This window comes from Ambystoma mexicanum, chromosome 7p (assembly GCF_040938575.1).
Source record: "Ambystoma mexicanum isolate Mex_15411 chromosome 7p, UKY_AmexF1_1, whole genome shotgun sequence".
NCBI classification, from domain to species: domain Eukaryota; kingdom Metazoa; phylum Chordata; class Amphibia; order Caudata; family Ambystomatidae; genus Ambystoma; species Ambystoma mexicanum.
Genome location: NC_090939.1, coordinates 230,759,206 through 230,785,677, shown reverse-complemented (window position 1 = coordinate 230,785,677; position 26,472 = coordinate 230,759,206). Strand labels below are relative to the sequence as shown.

At 45.6% G+C, this 26,472-nt stretch overlaps 1 protein-coding gene across 3 annotated transcripts in view; it reads left to right on the top strand.

The window, feature by feature from the left end:
- Positions 1-26,472, top strand: part of DOP1B (DOP1 leucine zipper like protein B) — a 1,145,257-nt gene that overhangs the window by 666,171 nt on the left and 452,614 nt on the right. For all 3 annotated transcript variants that reach the window (XM_069636119.1, XM_069636117.1, XM_069636118.1), the window contains exon 23: positions 25,227-25,361. In XM_069636119.1, coding sequence (XP_069492220.1) covers positions 25,227-25,361 — 135 coding nt within the window. The remainder of the gene's footprint in view (positions 1-25,226; positions 25,362-26,472) is intronic.

Below are 26,472 nucleotides of genomic sequence, written 5' to 3'. Positions count from 1 at the left end.
AGGAGCTTTGCTAATCCTAAGCTCCGTCCCAGATGTGTTATGGAGCATGATAAATTAGAGGATGAAGGACTTGATTGGGTACACTTCTTCTGTAGGTGGGAATTTGAGATGTTAAATGGACGCACCAAAAGTGATCATCCAGGTAAACATACTTGGAACAATGGAACTGCGATCAGCACCCTAGATTATATTTTCGTGTCCCCAAGTCTGTTGTTACTGATTGATGATATGATGGTAATATCAAACATATGGAGTGATCATGCTATTTTGGCGTGCTCATTTGACATCCTGGAGAATAATGATCGAGTGTGCACTACGGGAGATCTGAAAATCAACCATGCAGGGACCTGTATCCGCTGGTCGGATAAGAATATCTCTCGCGCTGAGGAAGCCCTACACAAGTATGGCTATCTCAGTGTCGAAGACTTTAAGAAAATGACCTTAGATGGAGTTGAGGACTGGATATACCTGTTCTCCGAACAATATGCCGCAACTCCGGTTGGGACAATGCTCGGTGAGCAGGAGAAATGTCCTACCTATGACAGATTTATTCGAGATACTAAAAGAACTCTGAGGGCGGAACTAAGAAGAGCAAAGAAAACAAGTACGACCTGGGATATATATAACATTGTGTCCAAGGAAATAAAGATGAGATATAGGAGGGTGATTAAAGCAAAAAGAAGCTCTGATAGAAATAGAGCCTGGCAAAAGCTAATACAGACTATCTGCTCCCGTAAAACTAGCAGTATATGGGCTCTTCTTAATGAAGCAAGAGGGAATAGGACACGGCAATTAGTTAATCCTATTTCCAGTGTGGAATGGACTGCGTTTCTGGAAAAACGCAACATAGCGATCAGAGTCGAGGAGATAATCCCTTTGGGTAATATACCAACGGACCCTGATATTGACATTTCCCATGACTCCATCCTCTCTATGATTAAACTGTTGAAGTTATCTAGGGCACCTGGTCCCGATGGGCTCCCTAATATTGTAATAAAAAGTAGCCCAATTTTTTGGGCCACCCTAATGAATGTACTGTTCTCCAAGATTTTGAGGGCAGGGGTACTGCCGAGCTCGTGGCAATCAGCCATACTAATACCAATATTTAAAAAAGGCAATCGATTAGACCCTAATAATTATAGATTACTTTCCATGCTAGACAGTACAAGTAAAATATTTGCGTCACTCCTGCTGGAAAAACTACAGATATGGGTTGACCGGGCTAAAATCTTAAGTAAATTTCAATGTGGCTTTAGGCAAGACTACTCAACTAGCCATAACATTTTTGTCATGGACTACTTACGAACTAGAGCCTTGCAAAGCGGACAACCACCCCTCTATGCACTTTTCATAGATTTTAAAGCGGCCTTTGATTCTATCCCCCGAGAAAAACTATGGCTGAAGTTACAAAAGCTTGGCGATCCAGCTGATCTACTATACTACCTAAGATTGCTACATCAGAACACCACGGTTAAATTGAAATTAGATCAAGCAGGTCATATGACGGAGGAAGTCATACAAAATAGAGGAGTTAAACAAGGTTGTGTGACCGCTCCCCTAGTATACAATCTGTATGTGCATGACATACCGTCATTTTTAGCCTTGGTAAAAAACTGTCCTCCCAATATTGGTAAAACTCCATGCTTGGTACTTGCATACGCTGATGACTTAGTGATCTTTGACCACACAATCGGTGGTATACGTCGTTCAGCCATAGCTCTCTGGGGATATTCTGAACAAAATGGGCTTACAATTAATGTTGAAAAAACACATGTGATGAGATACACATGTAAAAGGTCCGCGCGTGTCTCTCTATGCATTGATAGAGTTGTAATTTCATATGTCCCTGAATATAAATACCTCGGGATTGAATTTGAACCCAGAGGTGACTACACGAATTGTAAACGCAATCGGAAAATAAGAGCTGCCCAAATTACTGCCTTATTTAAAAGCTTTACAATTAAACAGGGTGGTTACACATTTTGGGGATCTAGACACCTCTATATACAGGTTCTAGCGCCCATGATGGTGTATGGATTGGAATCATTAATTAAGATGGATCTAAATTGGTTACAAATTATTGAGGGAAAATACTGGAGGAAGATACTAGGACTCCCGGTATGTATCCCTATGGCTCTCCTCAGACTCGAGTTGGGTCTGATATCATTAAAAGCACAGATATTAAAGAAAAGAGCCGGATTCTACTTAAAAATGGTGAATGGCGCGGGTAATGCCCTGCTAACGACATTTGCCCTGAATAATAATAATGAAAACACCCTCAGTGATTTCAAAAAACAAATGGAACAATTGCTCAAAGAAATTTGCTGGAATCATCGTGCAGGGACTTTTACGGAGGCTATGCAATCCTGTATGGGGAGACGAGTTGAGTTATGGGATTGGCTAGAGAATTACGAACATCTGCGCAAATTAAAAAGGTATAGGTTCATGGAAACTAGATTATATACTTTCAAGAAACCACAGAAATACCTGATGATATGCCCGTCCCCAAGATTAAGGAGGTTTATACTTCTATTAAGAATGGAATATCTTCCCATTAAGATGACCACTGGTATTATGGAAAAGATACCCAGAGAACAACGCTATTGTCGCCTGTGTAAGAATCAGGAAGCTCTGGAGACAGCTAAACATGTACTAACCGAATGCCAGGGTATGATGGTTGACATAAAATTACACTTAAGTATGTTTGTACATAATTGGGAGACTATTGGAGACATGTTGTTCTGGAATCATTGTGTAAACACCAACAGTATGCGTCTGCTAGCCGCACTCTATTCCATTTGGCTAAGAGTGGAAGATGAGCTGGGTATATCCATATGAGGAGAGCTAGCCATCGTACTGGATAGAACCATGGGATAATACTGACCAGTATATGCATTTTAACTGCTGACATGATAAGAAATAATCAAAACCATGCCCATGTGTAACTATGGTGTGCTATTTTACGAAGAATTTTTATTTAATTTTAATTTTATGTTTATGGTGTTTTTGAATTTTGTATTGAAAGTAATTAAGATGTACATGTGTAAAGTTTGAATTTTTAAACTATATCACATTAAAGATATTATTATTATAGTGAAAAAAGTTAGCGACCCTGCCAGATTGTTCTGAAAATACTTCGGAAAATTGCAAGAGTAAGTCGCCAAGATCTTCTTGGTGGGCCTGAGCCAACTCAGGTGACCTCAATTGATTTCCTATTTCTGAATCCGTAAGGAGTGCGACTATAGTTACTGTACTGGTCTCCCTAGAGTCTACCTTCCACTTTTTGAGCAGGGGAGACCAGCTAATCTAGGGGGACCATTTTTTACTAGAATGATGTTGGGTCCATACCACTTGGAAATCATCTTGTTCTCTGATGATGGGAGGAGAACTAAAACTGTTTGACCAGCCAAGAATGACCAAGTGACAGCATATTTGTTATAGATCGCTCTTTGCTGCGTTTGTGCTTGGCCTAGATGTGTTTCTCTTATGGCGGCCCTATGAGTTTTTAATTTCTGAACGGTTTCCTCTCTTGCCTCCCAGGTCTCTTTTGGCAAATCCAAAACATCCAGAGGTTTCCTCCCGTAGAGTAGTTCAAAAGGGGACTAACCTTGGGATACCTGAGGGGTTTTTTGGTCTGCGAACAAAGCCAAGGGTTTCCTGAAATCCCAATGTTTCCCCATCGGTTTTCACCAACTCCTGCAGGATTCTTTTTAATGTTCGGTTGGTTGAAACATTCTACCAAAATGTCGGTTTGTGGATGCAAGGGTCTTGATAAGTAATTCCTTTACTTCTTGCATGAAGCGAGACATGAAGATAGGGCCCTGGTCAGTAAGAATCTCCTTCGGAAATCCTACTCAGGACAAAAGGGGTAGCAGATGTTTTAGTATCAACTGGGTAGTGTTATTGCAAAGGGGAAACGCTTCTTGATATAGGGTGGAATAATCCACATTCACTAGAATTAGGCGGTTTCCTAACTTGGATGTTTCGAGTGGATCTGCTATGTCCATCGCTATACTAGAGAAAGGGACTTCTATAATGGGTATGGGTATGGGTATAGTAAGGGGCGACCAGGACTGGAGTTGCTGCGGTCTTTGGACATATCTCGCATGTCAAGACATAGCTTTTCAAATAAGCAAAAACCTTGGGCTGGTAGAACCGGGGAATTACCCAACTCTGGGTTTTCCCTACACCTTGGTGAGCTGCCGCTAAACGTGAATGGGCCAGTTTTTAACACAATTCTCCGCTGACTTTGGGGAACCACCAACTGGGTTTGAGATCAACCATCTTTGTTTGCATCACCCGATATAACAACCTCTTCTTTAAGAAGAAAAACTGACTCGCCCGCCTATGTCCGACTTCCTCCGTTATTACCCTAGCAAAAGCATCTGTGTGGATCGGGTCATTTCTTTGTGGAAATGCCATGTCTTGTAGCGGTGGGACCTCCTCTGCTTCTTCTTGGTGGGGTTCTACTATGGAGGAGTCTGCTTCCCCGTACCCTTTTGATCCTCTCTCTGTGTCTTAGTACTTTGGTCTCTTGAGGTACTGGGAATAAGATCTTTTCCAGGATTCCCTGTGCTATTTCTCTCCTTCTTTCACGGTACAGGGATTATTCCAAGTTTATTTTATTTTGAAATCTGTTTATTGACACACATGTTATTAACACAGGCTCTAGTACATACAAGGAATCCGTATTGCAATCATTGGTGTCCACGCCATTCAGGTAACAGCCAAAGGTGCAGTTGTAGCCTAACGATAACACAAACAAACACTTCAAAAACAGCAGCAAGAACACAACTGAGCCATGGATCAGTGTTAAGCATATTGCTCTGCAAGTATGGGTGATCTGGGCCCTCCCACTTCTAGGTTTCCAACTTATTGCATTTTCTATGAATTGCAAGCATGAAGGGCATTGCTCAGTTCATTGCAGGGGGATAACAGTTCATATTGTTGTTCTTGGGGTTTCCTCTAGTACAAAAGAACCAGATTATTCATATCTACCATACTCAGTCACTGGGGTTTATCATCTGAGGGGCTAAACATGAGGGCATACCATGCTGTGATGTTTTCTGTGGGTTCCAAAACATTTGCTTTAAGGGCTCTGCGCCGAGCTGTAGTTTCAACCGTGCTCCATCTCAAAAAGTCACTGTGCCATGCTGCGTATTGCTGCCCCCTGTTGTCCTTCCAAGACATTGCTATGCGTCTCTTAGCTAGTATACACGCCAGGTCAATGAATTTTATAGCATGTCTGAATTTTTCAGGGTCTGGGGTACACTCCCAGCAGGCATTCTAGCAGCGTCCAATTAAAGCATGTTATTCCTGCCCTATTGCATGCCTCTTTGATCGTGAACTAAAAGGATTGTACATATTTACACTGTTCCAAAACATGTGTATGGCGTCTGCCCCTTCCCCCCCACATCACAGGCAATCGGAGGTACTAATCAGGTCAAATGCTGAAATTCGGGATGGGGTCATGTATGTCCTGTACAAATCATTAATTTGCAAAAGACTGAACCGTGCATTGCCGGAAACCTTTTTTGTAAAAAGCAAAGCATTATTCAATTGGTTAACACTCACTGCCCTGCTCATATCTGTTTCCCATTTCTCTTTTAGACCAGCTTTTTGTGTGCTCAGCAATTTCACGATGCAATTATATATCCTGGATACAAGGCGCCATCCGTCTTCCAACTCCTATAACCATTGTAAAAGTGGACACAAGGCTGGTTCCCCCAGCCAGAGCAGCCATTTCCTTTTTGCTATCGCTGTCAGCCTACAGTACCACAAGAACTGACTCTTGGTTAGTCTGTGAGTTCCCTATAATCTCCATCCTTGTACATGTCTCCCCACGTACTAAGCAAAAACAAAGAGTGATGGCTGGGAGGTTTAGAATGAATCTTAACCTCGGACATTGCTCTGGGCAGCGGTCCAGACCATCGTTCTTTGCCTGCCCATGAAAGAAGGGAAAGACCATATGCAAATCAGGCTTGCTCCCACCCCAAAAGGGGCAGTCCAGCCTGAACTGTTAGGTCACATCCCTTCTGCATGAGACCACAAGCATCCCCAGACATGTTTCGGCCTTGTTGGGCCTCATCAGTGAGGAGTAGATTGGGTCTCTAGGCCCAGCAGGCATGGGACCCACGTCTGTGCATATTAGCACATTAGCAAACTGATAGAGTAGCCTTGGAAGTGCGATCATCTTAATCAAGGCAATCCTTCCCATTAAAGACAGTGGCAGTTTCCCCTAACACCATTGATCTCTTTATCTCACCATGTTTATTGAATGCCTTTTCTTAGGAGTGTGTTCGTGTTCCAACCGTAGCTCAAGTTCCGGCAAATCTCTAGGATCACTGTTTCTCAATCCTGCCAGTGGGAATAAGCACACCTTCTGTCTACTAAAAGATATACCTGAGAGTTTGGTGAAGTTGTCCAACACTTCTAGTAATATAGGTAGATTATACTCTGGCTCATTTACATATAGGACATCATCTGCATTCAAGGAAATGAGGTGGGTTGTCTCACCCACCCCTGCCTCCAATAGTTCCTGTCTTGGGTACACTGCCATGGATTCATGGGCCAGGATTTATAGCGCGGCTGACAGCGGGCATCCCTGTCATGTGCCCTGCTGTAATTCCCAGCCCTCAAAAACCCATTTCCCAGTCTTCACTCTGGCCACAGGTTGCGTGTTTAGCACCTGCACTTAATGAAACCCTGTCCTAAACCGAATTCTCGCATCACTGCTAGCATCCACTACCAGTAGACGGAAAGGGTTATTCTCCAATTGCTTCAATTCCTCCCTCAGTGCTTTCCTAATCCTGCAAGCGCCCACCATTGCCTCCCCTCTCGTAACCACCTTCAATGTTTCCCATACCGTGTCCCATCTGTCCACGCTACCAACATTTACCTACAAGAAGTTTGATAGGAATTTATTCATTTGGTCTCTGAATGCCTGATCTAGAAGCGATTCTGCTGGCAAACGCCATGTCAGGATCGGGTGCCGGGGGCCTTGGACGGTCCAATTCACTACTAATGGGGAATGGTTGGAGATGGTGTGTCCCATTTACACAGCACCCGTAAAGTCAGTCAAATGTTGAGTGCCCACCAACATATAAACTATGCCAGTGTAGAGTTTGTGTGGGGCCGAATATGACTACCCCTCCATCGGGATTCTGCTCCCTCCAGACGTCTGCCAATCCAAAGTCCGTCTTCATTGTGTTCAGGGCCATATACGCTGATATCGACCTGGGTTGCAGTGAGTCAGATCTATCAAGGGTCAGGTCCTTCACACAATTGAAGTCTCCACCCCAAATGAAAAGAGCCCCCCTTATATGTGCTAGTTTTCTTGTCAATGATCCAAGGAAAGCAGGCGCTGAATGGGTGGGGCTGTACGTATTCACTATGCACACTTCCTGGTGGTCCTTGTGACCATGTACTATCACATACCTCCCCTCGCTATGTGTTATGGTGCTTATAAGCTGGAAGGGGACTTGTGCGTCTAGCCATATCGGCACCCCTCTAGCGAATTTGAAATAAGAGGAACCATGGCCTTTGCCATCAGTGAGTTCTGGTGTTCCGGTAGGAGATGTCTCCTGCAGCAGTGACCTTTTTCCTGTTCAGGAAGGACTTCACGCGATTCCTGCGCATATATGTCCCCAACACCCTGACAGTCCATGTCATGTCATGATATGATATGCATTTATAATCTGCCCATAGACAAGTGATTCAAGGCACGGCTAGGGAGGGGAACAGAGGGAGGACAAAAAACAACAATCTTACTAGGCCTAGTGACATTGAGATTGCACAAGTATAGGGAAGAGTGGACGGGAGAAGTGCTAGTGGAGGTGGGGTGTGGGGATGGACAAGTGCAGGACAAGGAATCAACAAACAAGTACTGCAGCCAACAGGTGGCAAGTGTAAGTGCTAGAGGTGCAGACAACAGGTGTCTAAGTGCAGGAAAGGGGACTGTAGGGTTACAGATACAGACCACAAGTGCAGGTATGCAGCTGGACAGGCAGGGACCTGGGCCCGAATTCAGAAGGTAGCCAGGTGACCAGTGCAAGTGTCAGACAGGAGATCAGCAGGGGAGAGGAAGAGAGAAGGCAGAAGCAAAGGGGAAGGTCTTGAGGTGCTTCCGGAACCAGAGATGGTTCTGCTCAAGTTTCAGGGAGGCACCAACAGAAGAAAGATTTGCCCCCAGCGTGTTGCTTGGAGAAGCGACTGACCCTCAGTGAGTTGGAGGAGCGCATAGCTCGAGTGGGAAGATATGTCCGTAGATAGAGTTGAAGGTATTGTGGTCACACGCCCCAGAAAGACTTGTGGACAATGCAGAGGGTCTTAAACCTGATCCTTGCTGCCACTGGGAGCCAATGGAGAGATTTCAGAGCAGTACGATCCCTGTGCTTGAGGCCAAGGACACGTCTCGCAGACCTGTTCTGGCTGAGTGGTAGAGGCAGGTGGCTTTAGAAAGAGGCTGTTGCAGATCCTAATCTATGCCATCTGTGTGTAATACCTTCATTCCTCCTGTATATCACTAGCGTCAGTAAAAGACCCCAGGCCCTCCCTCACACCCTTCATCTGTCTTGTGTGCATGGCTCTTTGTAACCTAAGTAACAACACGAGATGTAACCTTAACAGTGCATCTCTAAACCTGAGACAGTAACAGTGCCCAACAACTACCAGCTGCTCGGGCGATCTCGTACCCTCATAGCCACAAAGCCACTTTTGCATAGGCGGTTGTACCAAAGAAACGGTACCGGTGGAAAAACTCTTGCTTGGGCGTGCCAGTTAGTCCTCACCTTGGGCAGCACCACTGCGTCCCTGCCATAGAGCAGCTATCTCAGGCGGAAAATTCAAACATAATCTTCAGGAATAATCCCTATTTATTTCTTGAATTAACTCTTGTAATTCCTCTACAACATTCTTGGATTTGATATTCTCTTTAGCAAAGTATTTAGGCCAACCCCTCCTCGTGATATTTTCTCACTTGTTGGTTGGAGGTTTTAGACCTGCCACAGTCTTTTGATCCATGTTTTCTCAGCTTGGTTGTGGTTTCTGCCCACTTGATATTTCCGCCACTTTCTGTACTTGTCTGTCCTTCTCTGTTACCAGCCTTCATCACAGTTTCTTATCTTCGCAGCTTGTGGCTCATATTGTATTTTCCCTTTGTTATTAGGTTCTGGTTTGGAACTTTCATAAACTTCCCACGCATGAATATTCAATTCTCTCCTTCTCAACTTTAGACAGTGTCAATTACATAGGTTTATATTAAGAAACTCTTTGTGAGTACTGGGATGAGTTCCTCTCCTCGTCTTCCATGTCCCCAAAAAACCCCTGTTCTCCCCATTGCTTGTTTGCAGGCTGAGGAACGTTGCAGGCTTTTGCGTTCACTCGGGTGCTCTTCTCCGTTACTGGGTTTCTCCTCCCTTCTCTTCATTGCGCCTTTGTCTCAGGCTGTCCTTCTGCCGTATGCGGAGTGGGCGATTGGGAAGCTGCTTGCGTTCCCAATTACTTTCATTCAGCTTGCTAGTTGGTCTCCCGTTCTCAGCTTCCCTTACGTTGTTCACAGGCTTCACTGCTTGGAAGCTGCACACGCTTCCAGATGCCTTCTTGGGTGGTCTCAGCACGTTTGGTTGGGCGCCCTGCCCACTATGGTAGAGATGTGGTCTTGCCACCACTTGCAGCAGGACTCTGCTTTCCTGCAGTACAACAGTTCTCACATTGTTAGGTGTGCTGGGTCTTCAGCGTCTCCCTCGGGCATTCAGCCACTCTTCGAAAGTTGCGTGCACCACAACTGTTCTCTGGTACGCCTCCTCCAGGCGTGCTCCCATCAGGGAGCTTCCCCGGCATAGGATACTCTCTGCTTCTCCAACTTCCTCCACTCGTCCCAGGTAAGTATACATAACCTCTTAAAGAGATATTGTCATTTCCTTCTTCATGCGGATAGGTTCCAGCATTACATTCAGCCAAACGGGTATATGGTACAGTCTTTGTAGCAATTAGTCCATGTATGCTACTAGGCTGCGTGGCTTAGGGAGTTCCTCAAAGGAACACGAGTCCTTGTCCCCTAATGGGGAGTCTCTCCCAGTGATGTTCCACTTGCCCAGACCCTTAGGGACAGTCTTGCGGAGTGGGTTCACCCCCATAGCCTCAAAGGGGGAAGCTTCCCCTTGGGGAGAATGGCCAAATAACTTTGATTCGTCATACCATTTTGTGAGGCTTCTCACTTTGTTCACCATGTTATATTTATTCTGCCGTACTGTTCATGTGCTGTGGTGCCTGACCCTAGGTGGAACTGCAAAATGTTATTACTGTGTGCTTATGTTGAAACTTGGAAGGGTTTAAAGAAAATCAATTGGGAAATCATTTTAATATTAACACGTGTGCGTTTGTTTTCATGGAAGTCTTGCTTCCACTGCTCCCTGCTACTGTGTCACTCCCCCATGTAGTTTTCCTGCACTTAAGTGCCTGGGGGAGTGGACGCGGACTGGGCCTGCACGATGAGCACGCCGAAAGGCAAGCTCATCTGTACCTCGGCCAGGAGGCTGGGACATAATCCTGGGCCTAAACAAGGCAGTGTTGGCAGGCAGCTTATAGAACGTGAGGTATTACTGCAGCTTACCCCCCAACCCCATCTACGAAATTCCCCCCTGGCCTGGCGCTGTCTGAGGAGCATGGCCTGTTTCCTTCGACTTCCTCCCATCCTTTTTTAAAATGTCTTTTAATGAATGCATGCTCATTAGTTGCTCAATCTGTGCAGTGTTATGACCTCTTAAATGACCACTTCGCTGACTTTACCAGCATCACTGAGACATGGCTTGGTGAAACATCTGGGGCATCAGTGGTTCCACTTCTCCCTGCAGACTTTAATATTCATGTTGATTGGGCTACTGCCATCCCAGGGGTTGGGATTGCTATTGTATTCAGTTCCAGGTTTACCGGTGCCTTACTCCTGCTTAGCCATAATATTAAAATGGAAGCCCTTTTGGCTTGCTTGATCTGTTCATATTCTGCTTGTTTATCAGTCGCCGGGTTATGACTCCACAATCTGTGATATCGTTCTGGAGCTAGTGGCTGACCTTCAGATTCGCTTTGCCAATCTGTGGGTGCTCGGTTATTGCAATCTCAAACCGAATGACCCATCTGATTCAGTAGCTGGTTGTCTTGTTTCGCTATGGGTGACCTTGCCCATCATCAGCTGGTTGGTGATTCCACTTATCAGCTGGATAATATGCTGGATCTTATTTTTACCCCCAGTCTTCTATTACAGTTTATCCTCATTTGCCGGTTGCTTGGACTGATCACTTCATAATACCTTTCTCCTGGGAATCTAAATCCTCTGTTTCTGGTCACAATATTGTTCCTCCCTCACGAAGAAACTGGCGCTCAGTGGCTCCTGCTGACATTTCAACCCAAGTAGCTAAACACTGCGATGGCAATTCTTTGCTTGATCTACACCGTCTCTTAGAATCTTTTTTTGCTTCTGACGATTATCTTGCCTCTCCTAAGATTGTTGGACCTTGATCACAGTGTCGGAACCTTGGTTTCATTACCATCTCCATGTTCTCCGACTCCAACGGAGACGAGCCGAGCGGGAATGGAGGCTGGCCTACTACCTTGAGGCTAAATTGGCTTTACACAAAATGTGCTCCTTTTACTACAAAGCTATCTGTGAGGCCAAGTCTGCTGATTTCTCGCACAGGTTTGAAGCGTCCCTCAATCAACCTAGAAAATTGTTCAGACTTGTACGCTCTCTTTCCTCCCTCCCCCTGGAGGCTAGCTCACCCTCCCAGTCATTTTGTGTTTCTGTCATTTTTTTTTTCCAGTTGGTGTCCCTGTTGCCTTGGTGACTCTACCGTCTTTATCCACAGCATTCACTCCCTGCTTCACACGAGCTGCATGCCGGAGCAGCCGGGACTTCTGCTGCCTCTTTCCATTCTTCACCCAGGGTGTCCAACGGGGCAGCCCAGGACTTTGTCTTCACCACTCCGCCCACCGGGTGGAGCGGACTCCACCCACCTCCCAGACCACCTGACAAACACAGCCCGGGATGACTTCTCTTCATGGTCCGCCTCCCTGGCCACGAGGTGGGCCCACACGAGGATTGGCTGTGTCGTCTGTGGGATTTAATAAGGCTTGTCTGGTGTAGCCCCTGGATGGGCCAACAGCTCCAACGGCCCTGTGGATGGCTGGGCTGCTCTGGCCACACAGCCCAAGCCCACAATAAGGACACCGACTCGCCCAGCACTCACAGCCCAGCCTGTAAAAAAATGTTTAGGCCATTGGTGGGCATCTCAACAACTCATTCCTCCAACCCCGCCAGGAGCTCCTAGTTACTCTTACTTCCCTTCTTATCCTTTTCAACTCTTCTCCAACAGTTTTTCTTAGAATGTCTTCTCCCTTGCCCAATCCATTGTTGGGCAGGGAAGGTTTAATTTTTTTCTTTTTTTCCAACAATCCATCCAGCCCCCATGGTGAACTGGATGAATCCGCCCAGTTAAGTGCAAATCTTCTTCTCTGAATGGGCTGACCTTGCCTCCTCTCTCCTCACGTCTACTTCTCAGCTTCTCCTCGGGGATCTCAACATGCACCTGGACTAGCTTGACGCATCCTCTGGGCTGTTCTCCAACCTATGTGACTCTCACTCCCTCACCATTCTACCCTCTGGTCTGACTCACTCAGCCTGCCACACCTTGAATGTTCTCATCTCCTCAGACATCCCCCTCTCTAAAATCTTTACTACTCCACTCTCCAGGACTGACTACTTTCTCCTTTCTTCTCACTTACGCTTCCTGCCCCTCGGCAAAGCCGCACTCCACACTGCCACTTTCCTTCGCGGACATCCGTCCTATGAAGCGATTGTCAGTGGGCACCTTTGCCTCCACCTTCTCCCTCCCGACCAACGCCCCTGCAGCTGACTCCCACTTTGACTGAGCCCTTTCCACCCTTCATCTCTCATCTCTAACACCCTGGATATCCTTGCCCCTGTCATGAATATCTGCCTGAAGCATGCCGCCAAGTGCAATTCTTGGTATGACTCTGATCTGGCAGCACTGAAACGCAAGTGCAGAGCAGCTGAGTGGAAGTGGGGGACTTTGGGCACACCTTCTGACAAACTGGGCTGCCGCCTGCTGCAAAGGCAGTACAGATTCCATCTTCTCTTAGAAGAGGGTCCACTTTCAAGCCTGCATCTCTGCAGCCACTAACAATAAGGCTGAACATTTCAAACCTGCAAAAAGCTGGCCAATCCTTCAGCAGTCTCCACCTCTTCAATACCCACCCAGGCCCTCTGTATGGCTTTGGCTTCTGATTTCACTACTAAAACCCAGGTCATTCTGTCCTCACTTTCCTTTTCCCCTCCTCTCTCTCGCTCTACCTGTCTGACCTCCTTTGGCTGCCCCCTCCCCTACTCTCTTCTTTCTCCCCCTCCCTATAGCCTATAACACCAGATGATGTTTCTAGACAAGTCTGGTGCATGAAAGCTTCATCCAAACAGGTGCTCCCCTGCTCCACCAGAACCTTGAAGGACAACATTATTTCTCTCGCTCCAGCCTTGGCCGATTCCTGTAATCACTCCTTTGCCACTGGACCTTTCCCCTCTCTTCTCAAACACTTCCGTATGCACCCTCTCCTAAAAAAGCCTTCTGCCGACCCCTCCTGTCTGACAAACTATCACTAGATCTCTATCATGCCTTTCCTGGGCAAACTACTGGAGAAGCTGTCTATCTCCCAGCTTACCCTCCACTCTGAATCTGTTGGTTGTCTCAATGACCATCAGTCTGGCTTCAGAGCTGCCAGAGGCACAGAAACTGTTCTCATGAACACCTGTGAAGGTCTGCTCTCTGACCTTAACTCCAGCTCTCCTCCTGTCCTCATCCTCCTGTACCTTTCCTCTGCTTTCGACATGGTCAATCATGCCATACTGATTACTCCACTTTGTGAGAACCTGGCCATCATGGGCCAGGCTCTGGCATGGCTGACCTCCTTTCTCTTGGACCGACCCTCCCAGGTCCAGCTTGGGTGCTTTCTCTCCACCTCTCTCTCCACATGTGGTGTCCCCCGGGGCTCTGTCCTCTCACACTGGCTCTTTAATGTCTATCTGGCCCCTCTGGCCCTCCTGATCTCCACCTTTTACTCTAATTTTCAGTGTTATGCGAATGACACACAGCTCTCTTTCAGGCTACCCTCTTCCTCATCCCCTTCCTCGCTCATTTCTGACTGTCTATCTGCTATTCAGGCATGGTGTACCTCCAACGATCTCTGCCTTAATGCCAGTAAGACTGAGATCCTTCTCATTGGGATCCCTGCTGCCGCTTTCCCTCTCACTCTAGCCACCCTCCCTGGGCCCTCTTCCCTCACCCTCAAGTGAGGCAAAAAACCTTGGTGTCATCTTCAACTCCACTCTCTCATTCTCTCCTCTCCTCACATCACAGACCTTACCAAGAAGGCCCACTTCCAGCTGCACCACCTCAGAGGTATTCATCCTTTTTGCACCCTTCCCCAGAAGCTCATTGTCTCGAGAGCTCTGGTTCTCTCCAGGCTGGACTACTGCAACAGTCTTTCTCAATCTTCAAAATTCTACTTTCTCCCCCCTTCAGCTAATCCAAAACAGGACAGTGAGACTTGTCCTTTGCCTCAAGCCCAGGGACTGCGTGTCTCCAGCCCTGAAATCCCTCCACTGGCTCCCCGTGGCTGCAAGGATCAAGTTCAAGACCCTCTGCATCGTCCACCAAGCTTTCTGGGGTCGGGGCCCCACACTATATTCAACTCTCTCTTCCCAAATACCTTGCTTCTAGGGCCCTCCGCTCGGCTTCCTCTAACTCTGCGGGTCAGAAGTTTCTCCAAGCAGAGAGTGGGGGGAGATCTTTCCTCTGCAGGTGCCTCCCTCTGGAATGGCCTCCCTGCCCCTCTCTTGAGCCGAACCTCAAGTTCTGGAAGCTTCTCAAGACCTTCCCTTTCTCCTCTGCCTTCTCTCTCATTCTCCCTTGCTAATCTGTCCTCCTGCTCTGCCTACTCCACTTGACTGGCAGGTTGGTGTCCTCCGAGTCCTACAGGGCACCAGGTATCCCCCTGTCCAGTCCACTCGTACTGCCACCTGGCCATCCTTGCACTGCCACATGGCCCCCCTGCACTGCCTCCTGGCCTACCTGCACTTCCCGGCTGGGCCACATCTGGGATTCCCGGGCCTTCCTTACACTTACTCAGAGCCTTGCTGCTCTGTGCACTACCCTCTCACATTCTCTCCTGCACTTCTCGCTATGCACTTGGGCGATCTGAATGACATAAGGCCTAGTAGGATCGTTTGCCTTGTCCTCCCATTGTTCACCTCCCTTGTCTTGTTGTGCTTTGAAACACTAGTCTATCAGCACATTATAAATACCAAAGCAATCAATCAAAGCACAACACAATAGACCTAAACATTACCGAAAATAATGTATTGGCCAAGAAGATCCCTAGAATTATCCAACATGGTGATATAAGCAGGCCGGCGATGATGGTGAGAATGGGGAGCTTTTTGAATGAGCTGGGATGGTTAAACTGCCTCTCCATCACACAGAAATGTCCATGTAAGATGCATTTGTTTTAGGGGTTGACTACACAAATAACCCACCAGTCCGGTGCTAGATTCATGGTGCCATTTAGACCGTAGTCACCCCCTGGAGGTCTGTTTCTTAGCTGCCATGATGAGGTCCCTAACTCAACAGTGCCTGTGAAGCTAATCTTAGTTGCAGTACTTTGTACACATGTCCCAATTGGAAGTCCCTGTCATGCACCATATAAGGGGGATCCCTAAACCCTCTCTCCCGACCCACACCTGCTCTGAAGAGGAGCGATGTTCAGGCCTGCCCCTGGACTAGCACACGTCCGAGGCCCAGGGAAAAGGTGCAGAGCTGGTTCATATCTTGAGCGCCTGACTTCAAGACGGGAGGCACTGGACTTAAGTCCCAATTTATGATTGGGAAACCATTATTGAACTCACTAATTAGGGGGCGTTACAACACCTGAATGCAAGGCAAAAACAAGAGACAATAGATGGGTCATTAGGTGGTATCAGGGGCTCCTTTTCAATACTCCAGTACGCTAATATGATATGGCATTTATAACACACCTATACACAAGTGTTTGTAAGGTCTAATGTATTTTAGTGTCTTCGCAGGGCGATGTTGTCCCCTTTGAAGATTGCTGTTCTATCCTTGAGGCTTTGGTTATCAGCCTGGTTAATAGTGTGAAACCAGAAAGGTTATCCATCAGTCAGAATGTCTATTTTTGTTTCCTCCAATTAAATCACACCCTGGACACTCAGGAAAGGCCAGGCATATTCGGCTTCTAGGATATTTCCCACATAGGTGTAACGGGTGAAAACGTTTTAGAACTCTGTCCTGAGATCTCACATTGCAAAGAATACCGATATGGCCCAGTTTCCATTACACTTACGGAGATTAATCTAGTCCCATATCCCACCTGACGTTTTCTAACTGTGGACCAGGCCTTGATTCGCTTTCATGGGGATGGAATTAGTTGCATGCGTTCGAATGGACTGCATCCAAAAGTTTGCATGCACTAAAAGTCCGAAAAAAGCTACCACCAAAAGTTCGAACCACCAAAAGTTTGAACCTTTGGTGGTAGCATTATAGGTAAGTATTAAAAAAAAGACTTCGGGGGTGTCCCCAGCAACACCCCGCTCACTATAATGTGTGGTATAGTGAGCGGGGTGTTGCGGTGGGTAGCCTGCAGCACACCCGTGAAAAAAAGAAAAAAAAACGGGGGCTGCGGGGATGTCCCCCGCAACACCCCGCTCAATATACTTTACAGTATAGTATAGTGAGTGGGGGTTGCGGGAGAAACCCCTGCAGCCCCTGTAAAACAAAAAATAAATAAAAGAAAAGGACCCTGCAGCGCCGGTTCTCGATCACAGAAGTTTATATTTGGGGTGTGGGTGGTGTGCTGCGGGTGTGGGTCAGGGGCTTGGTGTGGGTGTGAGTATGTATGTGTGTTCACATGAGAAAGATGCAAACTTTTGGTAGTTTGCACCTTTATCATGCTAACGTTCCGGACGCGGTGAATTCAGCTGCGGCCGGATCACTTGGATTCAATTAGTTTCCTCTTTGATTGCACAAGCTCTTGCCAGGGCGAGAAAATATAAGCAGATATTTACCATCTTCCATGACCTTTACTTGCGCCCAGGGGGATGCACGTATTGTCCTTACCTGTCTGGAAGAGCACTTTGGAATCGAGCTACATCCCACAGAAGCTGCTCTTTCTCTGCCGGCATTGCGAGCTGCCTGAGGCTCCTGCCGTGATTCAAACATCAACGCGCTTCCTGGAGGAGGCGTGGCCACAGCGGCACGTGATCTCATCACGTGATTTTGGCACCCTTGAAAGGACAGAGGCTACCACCCTTGCGGCGTTAAGCCCGACAAGGGTAAAGGCCAACGGCTGTTGTGCGACGGCTGTTGTGCGGCTGTTTGGCGCTGACGGCGTGATCACTGGACGGGAGACTGCAGAGGTGTTCCTCTTTGATCCCGACCTTAACACAAAGTCAAACATTGTGCTTTGCTCATCTTAAGCCCGCAGCAGGAAAAAGCACAAGAGCAAACTGCTAGCTGTATGCTGTGTGCTGTCAGCCGACAGAAAGCATCACAATGAAGGTACCCGCGCTTGCTTGCCCCCAGGTTACGGAACAATTCGATGCCGGCCCACAAACAAGAGGCAAGACCTTACAACAAAGGCGCCTTTTGAACCCTTGGATACTTGCCAAACCAGCAGGAAGAAGCACACAAGCAAATTGACAACGCAAGAGTGGAGACATTAATCATCTAGAGAACGAAATGCTAATTACCCAGCACAAAACGGAAAAGTCTCCAGTGATTTGGACTAACACACAATCGACCACACAGATCCCCTCCCTTTACACCCTAGCTGCGAAAGCAGCTGGCATATGCGAAGAAAAAGTGAAACGCCCAGGTCGAGTAAATTCAAAACAAGTAGGCAAACTACTCACGTTACCCTCACAGATTGGGAACTTAGCATCAGACTTCGGTAAGTCAGAACTTTCTCCACTCAATATTGATGCAGTTGAAATAAACTCGGCCCTGTTCCTATCCCCATTCGAAGTAACTGACCTTGAACTGCTAAACGCAGCCAGTCAAACTAGTAAACTATCTGGAGCCAATTTCACTATTGATAATGATCAAGTGATCACTGAGGCACAGCGTATTGAAGACATGATCAGTCCCACAATCTCAGATTCGACACCTTCCAAAGAACAGCAGCTCACAAAAATCAAATCAGAGACCGGCATTCGATACATAAATGACCCAATAAAAAGAGCGAATCAACTGAAGCACAATGCAGTCCAACCTAGAATAGAACCTACAAAGCAAATCTCTCCCCCTGATTCAGTCAAGAAAAGAGAAATCTTACACAAAGCCGAATCGCAGCGACTGCCTGTCCATGAAGCACGAGACAAACGCCTGACGGAAAAACTAAAAGCTGATTATCTTGCAGTCGAAGCTAAATTGACAGCAAGTTTTCAAAATGAAGAAAATAAAAAGAACGAAGACAAAAGGTTGTCCGATTTGAAAAAATCGCTCTACAATTCGGAAGCTCGACATCAAGCCACTACCAGTACCCCACTAACCAAATCTCACGATCTGAAAAACTTCGAACCAAAATCAATACAACAGCGCGATACAACATTAAACTTGTCAACTGTAGCCACCAAACCGCACTACGTAAAAGAGGAAAAGGAAATTAAACATGGCCAAAACAGATACAAAAGGCATGAAGATGAAAGCCAAAACAACCGCGAATCAGGAGCCAAACCCAACCTTTCAACAGCAGCAGCGATCCAAATACACAACAATGTTCTGGCAGCGACAACTTTAGCGTTATGCCCATTCATCAACCTCTATCAGACTCTACACGAATCCATGAACAAACGAACGATCATGATGACAAACTTGATCGTGAAAATAACGGCAATCGACGAATTCACAAAATGTCTGCACTGCAAAATCGCAAATGAGGCAGAACATTCAACACAGTGGCAAGCAATTCAAAAAGAGCAGATGCTAAAAGACCAAGCCTCTAAGGACGACCTAGTGGCAGCACTACTTGAATCCATAAAATGGATACACCAAAACGAAATTAGAAAAGATTCCCAAGCTACATTCTATAGCTCCAGCAGAGATTGTAAAGATCAACTCCCAACACCCAAAGCTGGTGCTCAGTCAACTGAAAACGACGAACCACCCCAAAGACCGTCAGCTGGCCTTTACCCAACTGTTACGATAGCACTGAAACCCTCAAATAACACTGATCAGAACAAATCCAACGGCTGCTCTCAGGACAAAACAGTGAACACCCCAGATATAACCGTTTTGGTGGACAATCAAAAATCCCAAAACCCATCATGTATTCCCCCTCAAATATCTCTTTCAAAAACACACACGGAAGAGAGCGACGGGATAAAACAAGACGGCACTTCCAACTCACCGAAAACAAAAACCAACGAAATTGCTGTCCAAACGGATACTTCTGAAAAAAAGACCTCAGCCTCATTTGGAATCTTTTCAGGCTCTGCGAAAACAGGTTATTGGAATGTTAAAGGACTAACAAACGAGACAGCACTAACAAACAAAAAACCATCAATGCCTGTGCACAAAAACAACCCAAGGAAGCCTTCGCGTCAAGCAGTCAAATCTTTTATCCGCAACCTTACCACAGCTAAGAAGTCAGCGCTGTTTGAACGTACAAAGCCTCAAGAAAAAGTCATTGACCCCCAAAAAGCATCTGCAGTAACAGAACAGATCTCTACTGATGAAACTGTAACTAAAAACGCCAATAAAAAAAAAACGCCGACGATTGGCTTCTGAAAGCCAAGCAAGCCTTTGCTCCTCAGCATTGTCAATCGACTTATGCGATCTCTCAACATACTCAGATGACCAGACTACTGAAGCAATAAGCACACGTGAAACTGGAAATAATACATCTCAAAAAGACATAAGAACGAAGGCTGAGACTGCAGACAAATTTAAACTTGGAAAAAAAAACACTCTCCAAGGATCAACCCCATCGCCAGACGCGAAAAAAACTAAGCAATCTCCACAGCCGCACAAAGGGAAACTCAATCCGAGTTGTAAACTAAATCCCAAATTTACACGACAACAACAGAAAGTTTCCATTCTACATCCAAAATCGTCTCCAAGGCGAGAGCCTCCAAAAAACTGTACCCAAATAAAACTACGATTACAGAACATCCATCCAGATGACGGAGATGTGAACCTAAATCGAAGCAACATCATGAAATTATTCAAATGCATTCCCGCGCTACGCACAGTAACCTCTGAGGACATATCGATCGTCGAATATGCAACAGAAAGAACCTCGGACCAAGTACTGCTGCATATTAATTCACTGGCTGTAAGGAGAACGCTTTTAGATGCCCAAGATGACCTCCTATTGTACGGATTCGATCTCTCTGTCGAACCACAAGACTACACCAAGGCTGACCAAACGCCCAAAAGAAACCCAGTCCAAGAGACTCGAATGGAACAAAGAAGAGAACAACTAAGACACCACCTATCCAAGTCAAGTCAACAAAAGTCGAACATGCAATCAGAATATCAGGATTCAAAGCGAAAATACCACACAATTACCCGGAATTAGCTAGAGACAGGAAGCCAAACCCAGGACCAGACCCTAATTTCTTGGAACACAAGAGGATTCGTACACCTCCTAAACACCTTCCCAGTAACCCTTGAGGGAAACTTTGCCATATGTCTACAAGAAACATGGCTGCGAGAACCCCCTACCAAAGACGGATGTACGATCTTATTAAACCTGCTGGAAAAAACAGGAAAGGAAGACCTTTCTCAGGATTATTAATGATGATAAAACACTCAGCACACTGGCAACTGATAGAAACATTCAATCCAAATCTATTTGTGCAAGGAGCATTACTTGAACAGCAAATAAATTCATCTGCCAAAAAAATCAGATGCTGCTCATAAACACTTACTGGAATTCTGCAGTGATCACCCTGCCAAATTTGTCAATTCTGTAACAACATTAATAGACACCTACCTAACACTTGGAAACAAGCTCCAAATTATGATATGTGGGGACCCAAACAACACTTGGTTCGAGAGAGACGATCTGACGTTGAATCAAAAGCCTCAAACGTTTGAAAAACTGTCAGCAGATGCCAAATTATGGCACACGGCAATGAAGATCCGAAATTGTATACTGCTTAACGGACAGGTTCAAGGAGATGTACCTGCCAATACAACCTGGCACCAAAATCAAACAAAGAAAACATTAGATTACATCTGGACCTCTCATAATCTATTTAAAAAAGTAACACAACTAAAGGTGACCCAAGCCTTCAACAGCGACCACAATCCAGTGAAGCTGACTTGGCAAACGAGTGAGCAGTCACTTTTGGGCAAATATGACAATGAGATTTGGTCCAATGCAACTGGAACACGTCTTCGGATCAACGGACAGCAGATTTCTCAACTCACTGCTATGTTCGACCAAATCACAGTCGGAAAAGACACAAACTACGTGCCACTGTTAAGCAAATTCATGGTGAAAACGACCTCAAAAGGGATAGCCAGCCATCATCACCAACATAAATTTAGTAAACAGCTAGTAAAGGAAAAAAAAACATTGCAGCAAGACATCAGAAAACTCAAGAAATCAAACCATCCTAACCAGGACGAGCAGTTGCGCCTTTGACGACAACATTATCGAAATTGGGTCAAAGCGTTCTCCATCCAAAGAGATCAAGAACTAGCAGAAACCATGCTAGATCTATTTCAAAAACATAACTCGAGGGAAATCTGGGCCATTCTGAACGCAGGTAACACCAAAAGCAACCAAGTGCTGATTAATGAAGTAGCTCCCCAGCGTTGGGAATCACACTTCTCTGAATTATTTAATGATGATGCCAACAAAAAGGAAATTAAGCTTGAAACACCAGCTGTCCGATGGAACGTAACTGAGTCTCGCACTGACATCACAAACGCAATTATGCAACTAAAGAATTCAAGAGCCCCAGGACCCGATAACATCTCAAATATGATGCTTAAACTGTGCCCACCGCTCTGGTTCTTTTTTATCGAAAAACTATTTGAGAAAATAGAAACTACCCAAGAATTACCTTCCTCGTGGCGAACAGCAGTGGTAGTGCCAATTCACAAAAAGGGACCCAGAGCTGACCCGGCAAACTATCGCCCAATAGCTTTGCTAGATACAATTGGGAAATTATTCGCTTCATTCTTACAAAAAAAACTGTCCGCTTGGGCTAAACAAGAAAAGATTGGTGATTGTCGGCAAACAGGTTTCACTAAAGGCGTGGGCACTGACGTAAATCTACTACTATTAAACCTTCTAAAATTAGCCTCGCTAAAAGGTCAGAAACCTCTCTTCATAGCATTTGTGGACATGCGGCAAGCCTCCGATAAAATAAACCGAAACCTCCTATGGCAAAAGCTCACACAATGGGAATGCCCTCCACAAATACTGAATCCGATTAGAGCATTACACGAAGAAACATCGGTTCGAATTCGAACTAATCAGAATGGAGATCTGACGCACTCAATCGCGACGTCAAAAGGTGTTAAACAAGGATGCCCGCTGGCTGCATTGCTATTCAAATTATTCATCTCTGACATACCTATTGAGCTAAAAGAAGTAAGATGTTTCCCACCGAGAATAAATGACCAATAACTAAATATCTTATATGCAGACGATATCGTCTTGGCTGACCAGACAGCAATAGGACTACAACGGCTGCTGACTAAATTAAACAGCTATCTCATAAAGAATATGCTCGAGATCAACACAGCCAAAACCAAAATCATAAAAATGAAGAACAGGATAGGTCAGAAATCAAACCACTTTAAATGGTATGTGGCAAGCAAGAAAATCGAAACAACAACGTCGATACGTTACCTCGGAATCATTTACAGTACTTCCATCAGAGAATGGCCATGGTACCAGGATCTGGGAAACAGTGTGTCAACATACGCCCTACAAGGACTGAAAATTCACAATGAATACGGAACATTTTCTGTTCGACCGGTACTAACATTCTATCTAAATAAAGTACTACCTGCAATCACATTTGGAGCCGAATGTGCATGGAACCTTGACTTTAAAGTATGGGATGCCCTAGAAGGGTTGTTTTGGCGCAAAGCCCTACGTTTACCCAGATACGTTTCGATGACTAGCCTGCGATACGAACTGGCAATAAATTCCTTATACGATTCAACAATCTGGAAAGCTTGTGCACTTCTACGCAAAATAAGAGAACATCCTGGAGAACCAGCGTACAAAATACTCAAACAAGATACAGCCAGCCACAACTCACAGATTCAAAAAGGAGTGGACTTATAAAGTAGACCAAATAATGACGACCGCTGACATCGAAATAGAGTCCTTGCAACTCCGCCCGCAGATTGTCAAAAAACGTCTTCAATGGTGGGGATGGATTCAGAATAGCGAAAAAAGAGCACTACTTAAATGTACACTCCCGTCAGGACCCGCACCAAATAGACTAAATGTACAGCCGAAATACTTACTCAAATGTCCATCGCGTCACCACCGAGATCACTTTTTGCGAATGCGACTAAATGCACTGCAAACAAATGAAATGAGATGGATGAGAAAGAACCTGGATCAAAAAGATGACTTATGCAGACATTGCAATAAAGATACGGAATCACTTTATCATCTGATCATAAACTGCGATGCAATCTCGAGTCAAAGGACCCTACATCTAGACCTTTGCTTTCCAATAAATGGAAATGGAGAAGACTGGTGGTCGCGTGTGACAGCTGGTCACAGTATGAAAATAACCTGCGCGATAATTAATTTCTTAGACACAATCTTGAAAGAATAATAGAAGTTCCAAATGTTAAACCCTTGAACCCAAGTCACACGTGCTTAGGAAGACTTTAACCCTCAATGATGAATACTAACCACATAGAGATTCTGTGGTAAAAGTTTGAATAAACTAAAAGATCACAAAACATAAAAAAAAAAATTGTATTAAGATTGGCTGCATTATGCATTGAGTGATTTAGCCACAAACAAATAGCCAACAAACCTTGCAGGGTGCACTTGTGCAACCCTTAGTCAGCGTGTTAATAGATTGGGCATTGTGTATGCGTGCACGTCACAGAAACCTTACATGAGTTCATTGTCTTTTGAATCCACTGCGTTTATGCCAAGTCTCCAGATTGGATTTAGTGCTGATGTTTCTCTGTTATCAGGAATAATTAACTACTGTGCCACTTCATTTGGATCTGTAATGAATTTTAGCTGGTCTGTTCCCTTTGCTATGACTTAGATGTATCTGTTCATATTGATGTTATTGTATTTCTACAAAGGTAAATCATATCATATTTTGCTATAGCGCCTTTTGCCAGATTCTACTAGTTACTAAGCACTGTAATATATATAATTTTGTGGTACTCCATGTATCGCCCTTGGGAAGATGGCGGGATGTTTCACCACCCCCTGACTGGATTCAAGCCAGTGTCCTGCACGCTGCACACGGATATCTGGGGCAATGCAACTGGCTGTGCTTTCATGCTAGGCTGGGGGAAGGCAGGAGTTATTCCTCTGGGAGTTTGGGGGGTCAGTCACGTCAACTAGAATAGATGCGTTTATTGTTTAATGAATTGCAGCTTTCTTTTCTGTTTTGATTTTTATAATACCGGATTGCAGAGAGCTCCGTTTCTTCCTAGTTAACATTTTTATTTTACGGAGCTGAAGCTTATTAAATAAAGTCAGTATTGTATGTCTCAGTTATGGGTGCTGCTTCCGCCCACTCTTTTTGGCTTTAACACTGTCTCATATGTCTAATACAGTTGGCTTATTGTCTTCTAACTTGTATAGGCCTGTGATAGGTGAATTCTCCACCAAATTACTGTTCACATTTTGTGCACGTGCCTTCTATATCACCTTAGTGAACACCTATATCCAACAGTATATTGTTTTAGACTGCGCAGTGTTGATGCTATTGCCATCCCATGTACCTGAAACATGTGATCCTATTGTTAAATATTTGGGATAATGTATTGGTGCTACTATCCGCAAATGCAGTCAAATTGATTGGCAGGCCAATGGGAGAGGTTGGTTGGATGTGCAGAATAATGTGCAAGGCCTTGAGAACCTTGCTTTATCCTTTCTGATGTCTATCCTCACTGTGTGCTTTCCAGGTTCTTCCGGGTGCTACCCCTTCTCAGCACATCCTCGTGGACTTGGTGTGCTCCCTGAAAACCCTGAAGACTGATGTCATCTTGCAGCTCGTGAAAGAGGTGGTCAAGAAGCCACCACAAATTAAGGGGGAAGAGGTAAGTGGCGCAGTCATCTGAAATGTCTGTCTTTAACTCTCTAAGGTGTACATAGATTGAGATAAAAATAGAAAGTGTCCCATTTTAGAAAGAAGTGCATTATCACGAAAGCACTGTCATAACAATGTTGGATGACCTGGACTACATGCCAGTAATATCGTTCCCATGAAAAGGCTATGCCCCTGTATATAAAAGGCAAGATTACTTTATATCGTATTCATTATGCAGGAGCTGCACAAATCATTATGTTTGCTGGCCAACCCAGTCATGGCCTGTGCGGGAGTTAGGTGCATATCACATTGCCACCTTATAAACGCCTGTCCCTTTAAGGGAGCCAGGCATGAGGGGCGGTCCTGCCTACACGTTGAGCTCCCCTTGCCGGAGTACAGAATTCCTATGTAAAACAGGGAGAAAGAGTGGGACATAAACCAAAACCGGGCACTCGAGCAGTGAAGTTACTGCACACGCTCTCCCCACTCATACATTTCAAAACAGTTATGCTCAGGGTGTCCTCCCTAAAGGTGGGGCCGATTGCAAGCAGAGGAAGGACCATGCCTGGGGAGGGACTAACCAGATTGAACTGCCACATCAGAGCTGTCAGCCGTCCCGGGTGGCGGAAGAATCAGCCACTCCATATGCAAGCTAGATAGGGTGATACATCTGAGTTTCCTGAGACCAGAGAGATTGGATCGAGAGGTCAAGGCACTATAAAAAATATAAACAGAAAGGCCCATTGCAGAAAGTGATGCAAGTCTGCAGAATGAGCACATTCGGAGACGTCTGGCACCGAATGCATAAGGAGCAGCAGAAGACAGGTGGCCAGAGAGAACACCTAGGAGGCTGTGGATAGAAGGACCCAGGAGGCTGTGCAAAGGAGGACCCAGGAAACTGGGTTAAGGGGGCAAAGGATGCTGTGGTAAACAGTAAATGGGGAGCTTGACTGGTGAAACCCAGAGAGTGGAGAGAGGAAGACCAAGGGAGGCCGGGGAAGGGGTGACCCAGAAGGCCAGCAGGGATCTAACTTAAAGATTGGGTGGAAAGGTACCCAAGAGGCTGGCAGAGCTATCCATGAGGCTGGCCGTTAAAGTGACATTGGCACTGAACAAAGGTG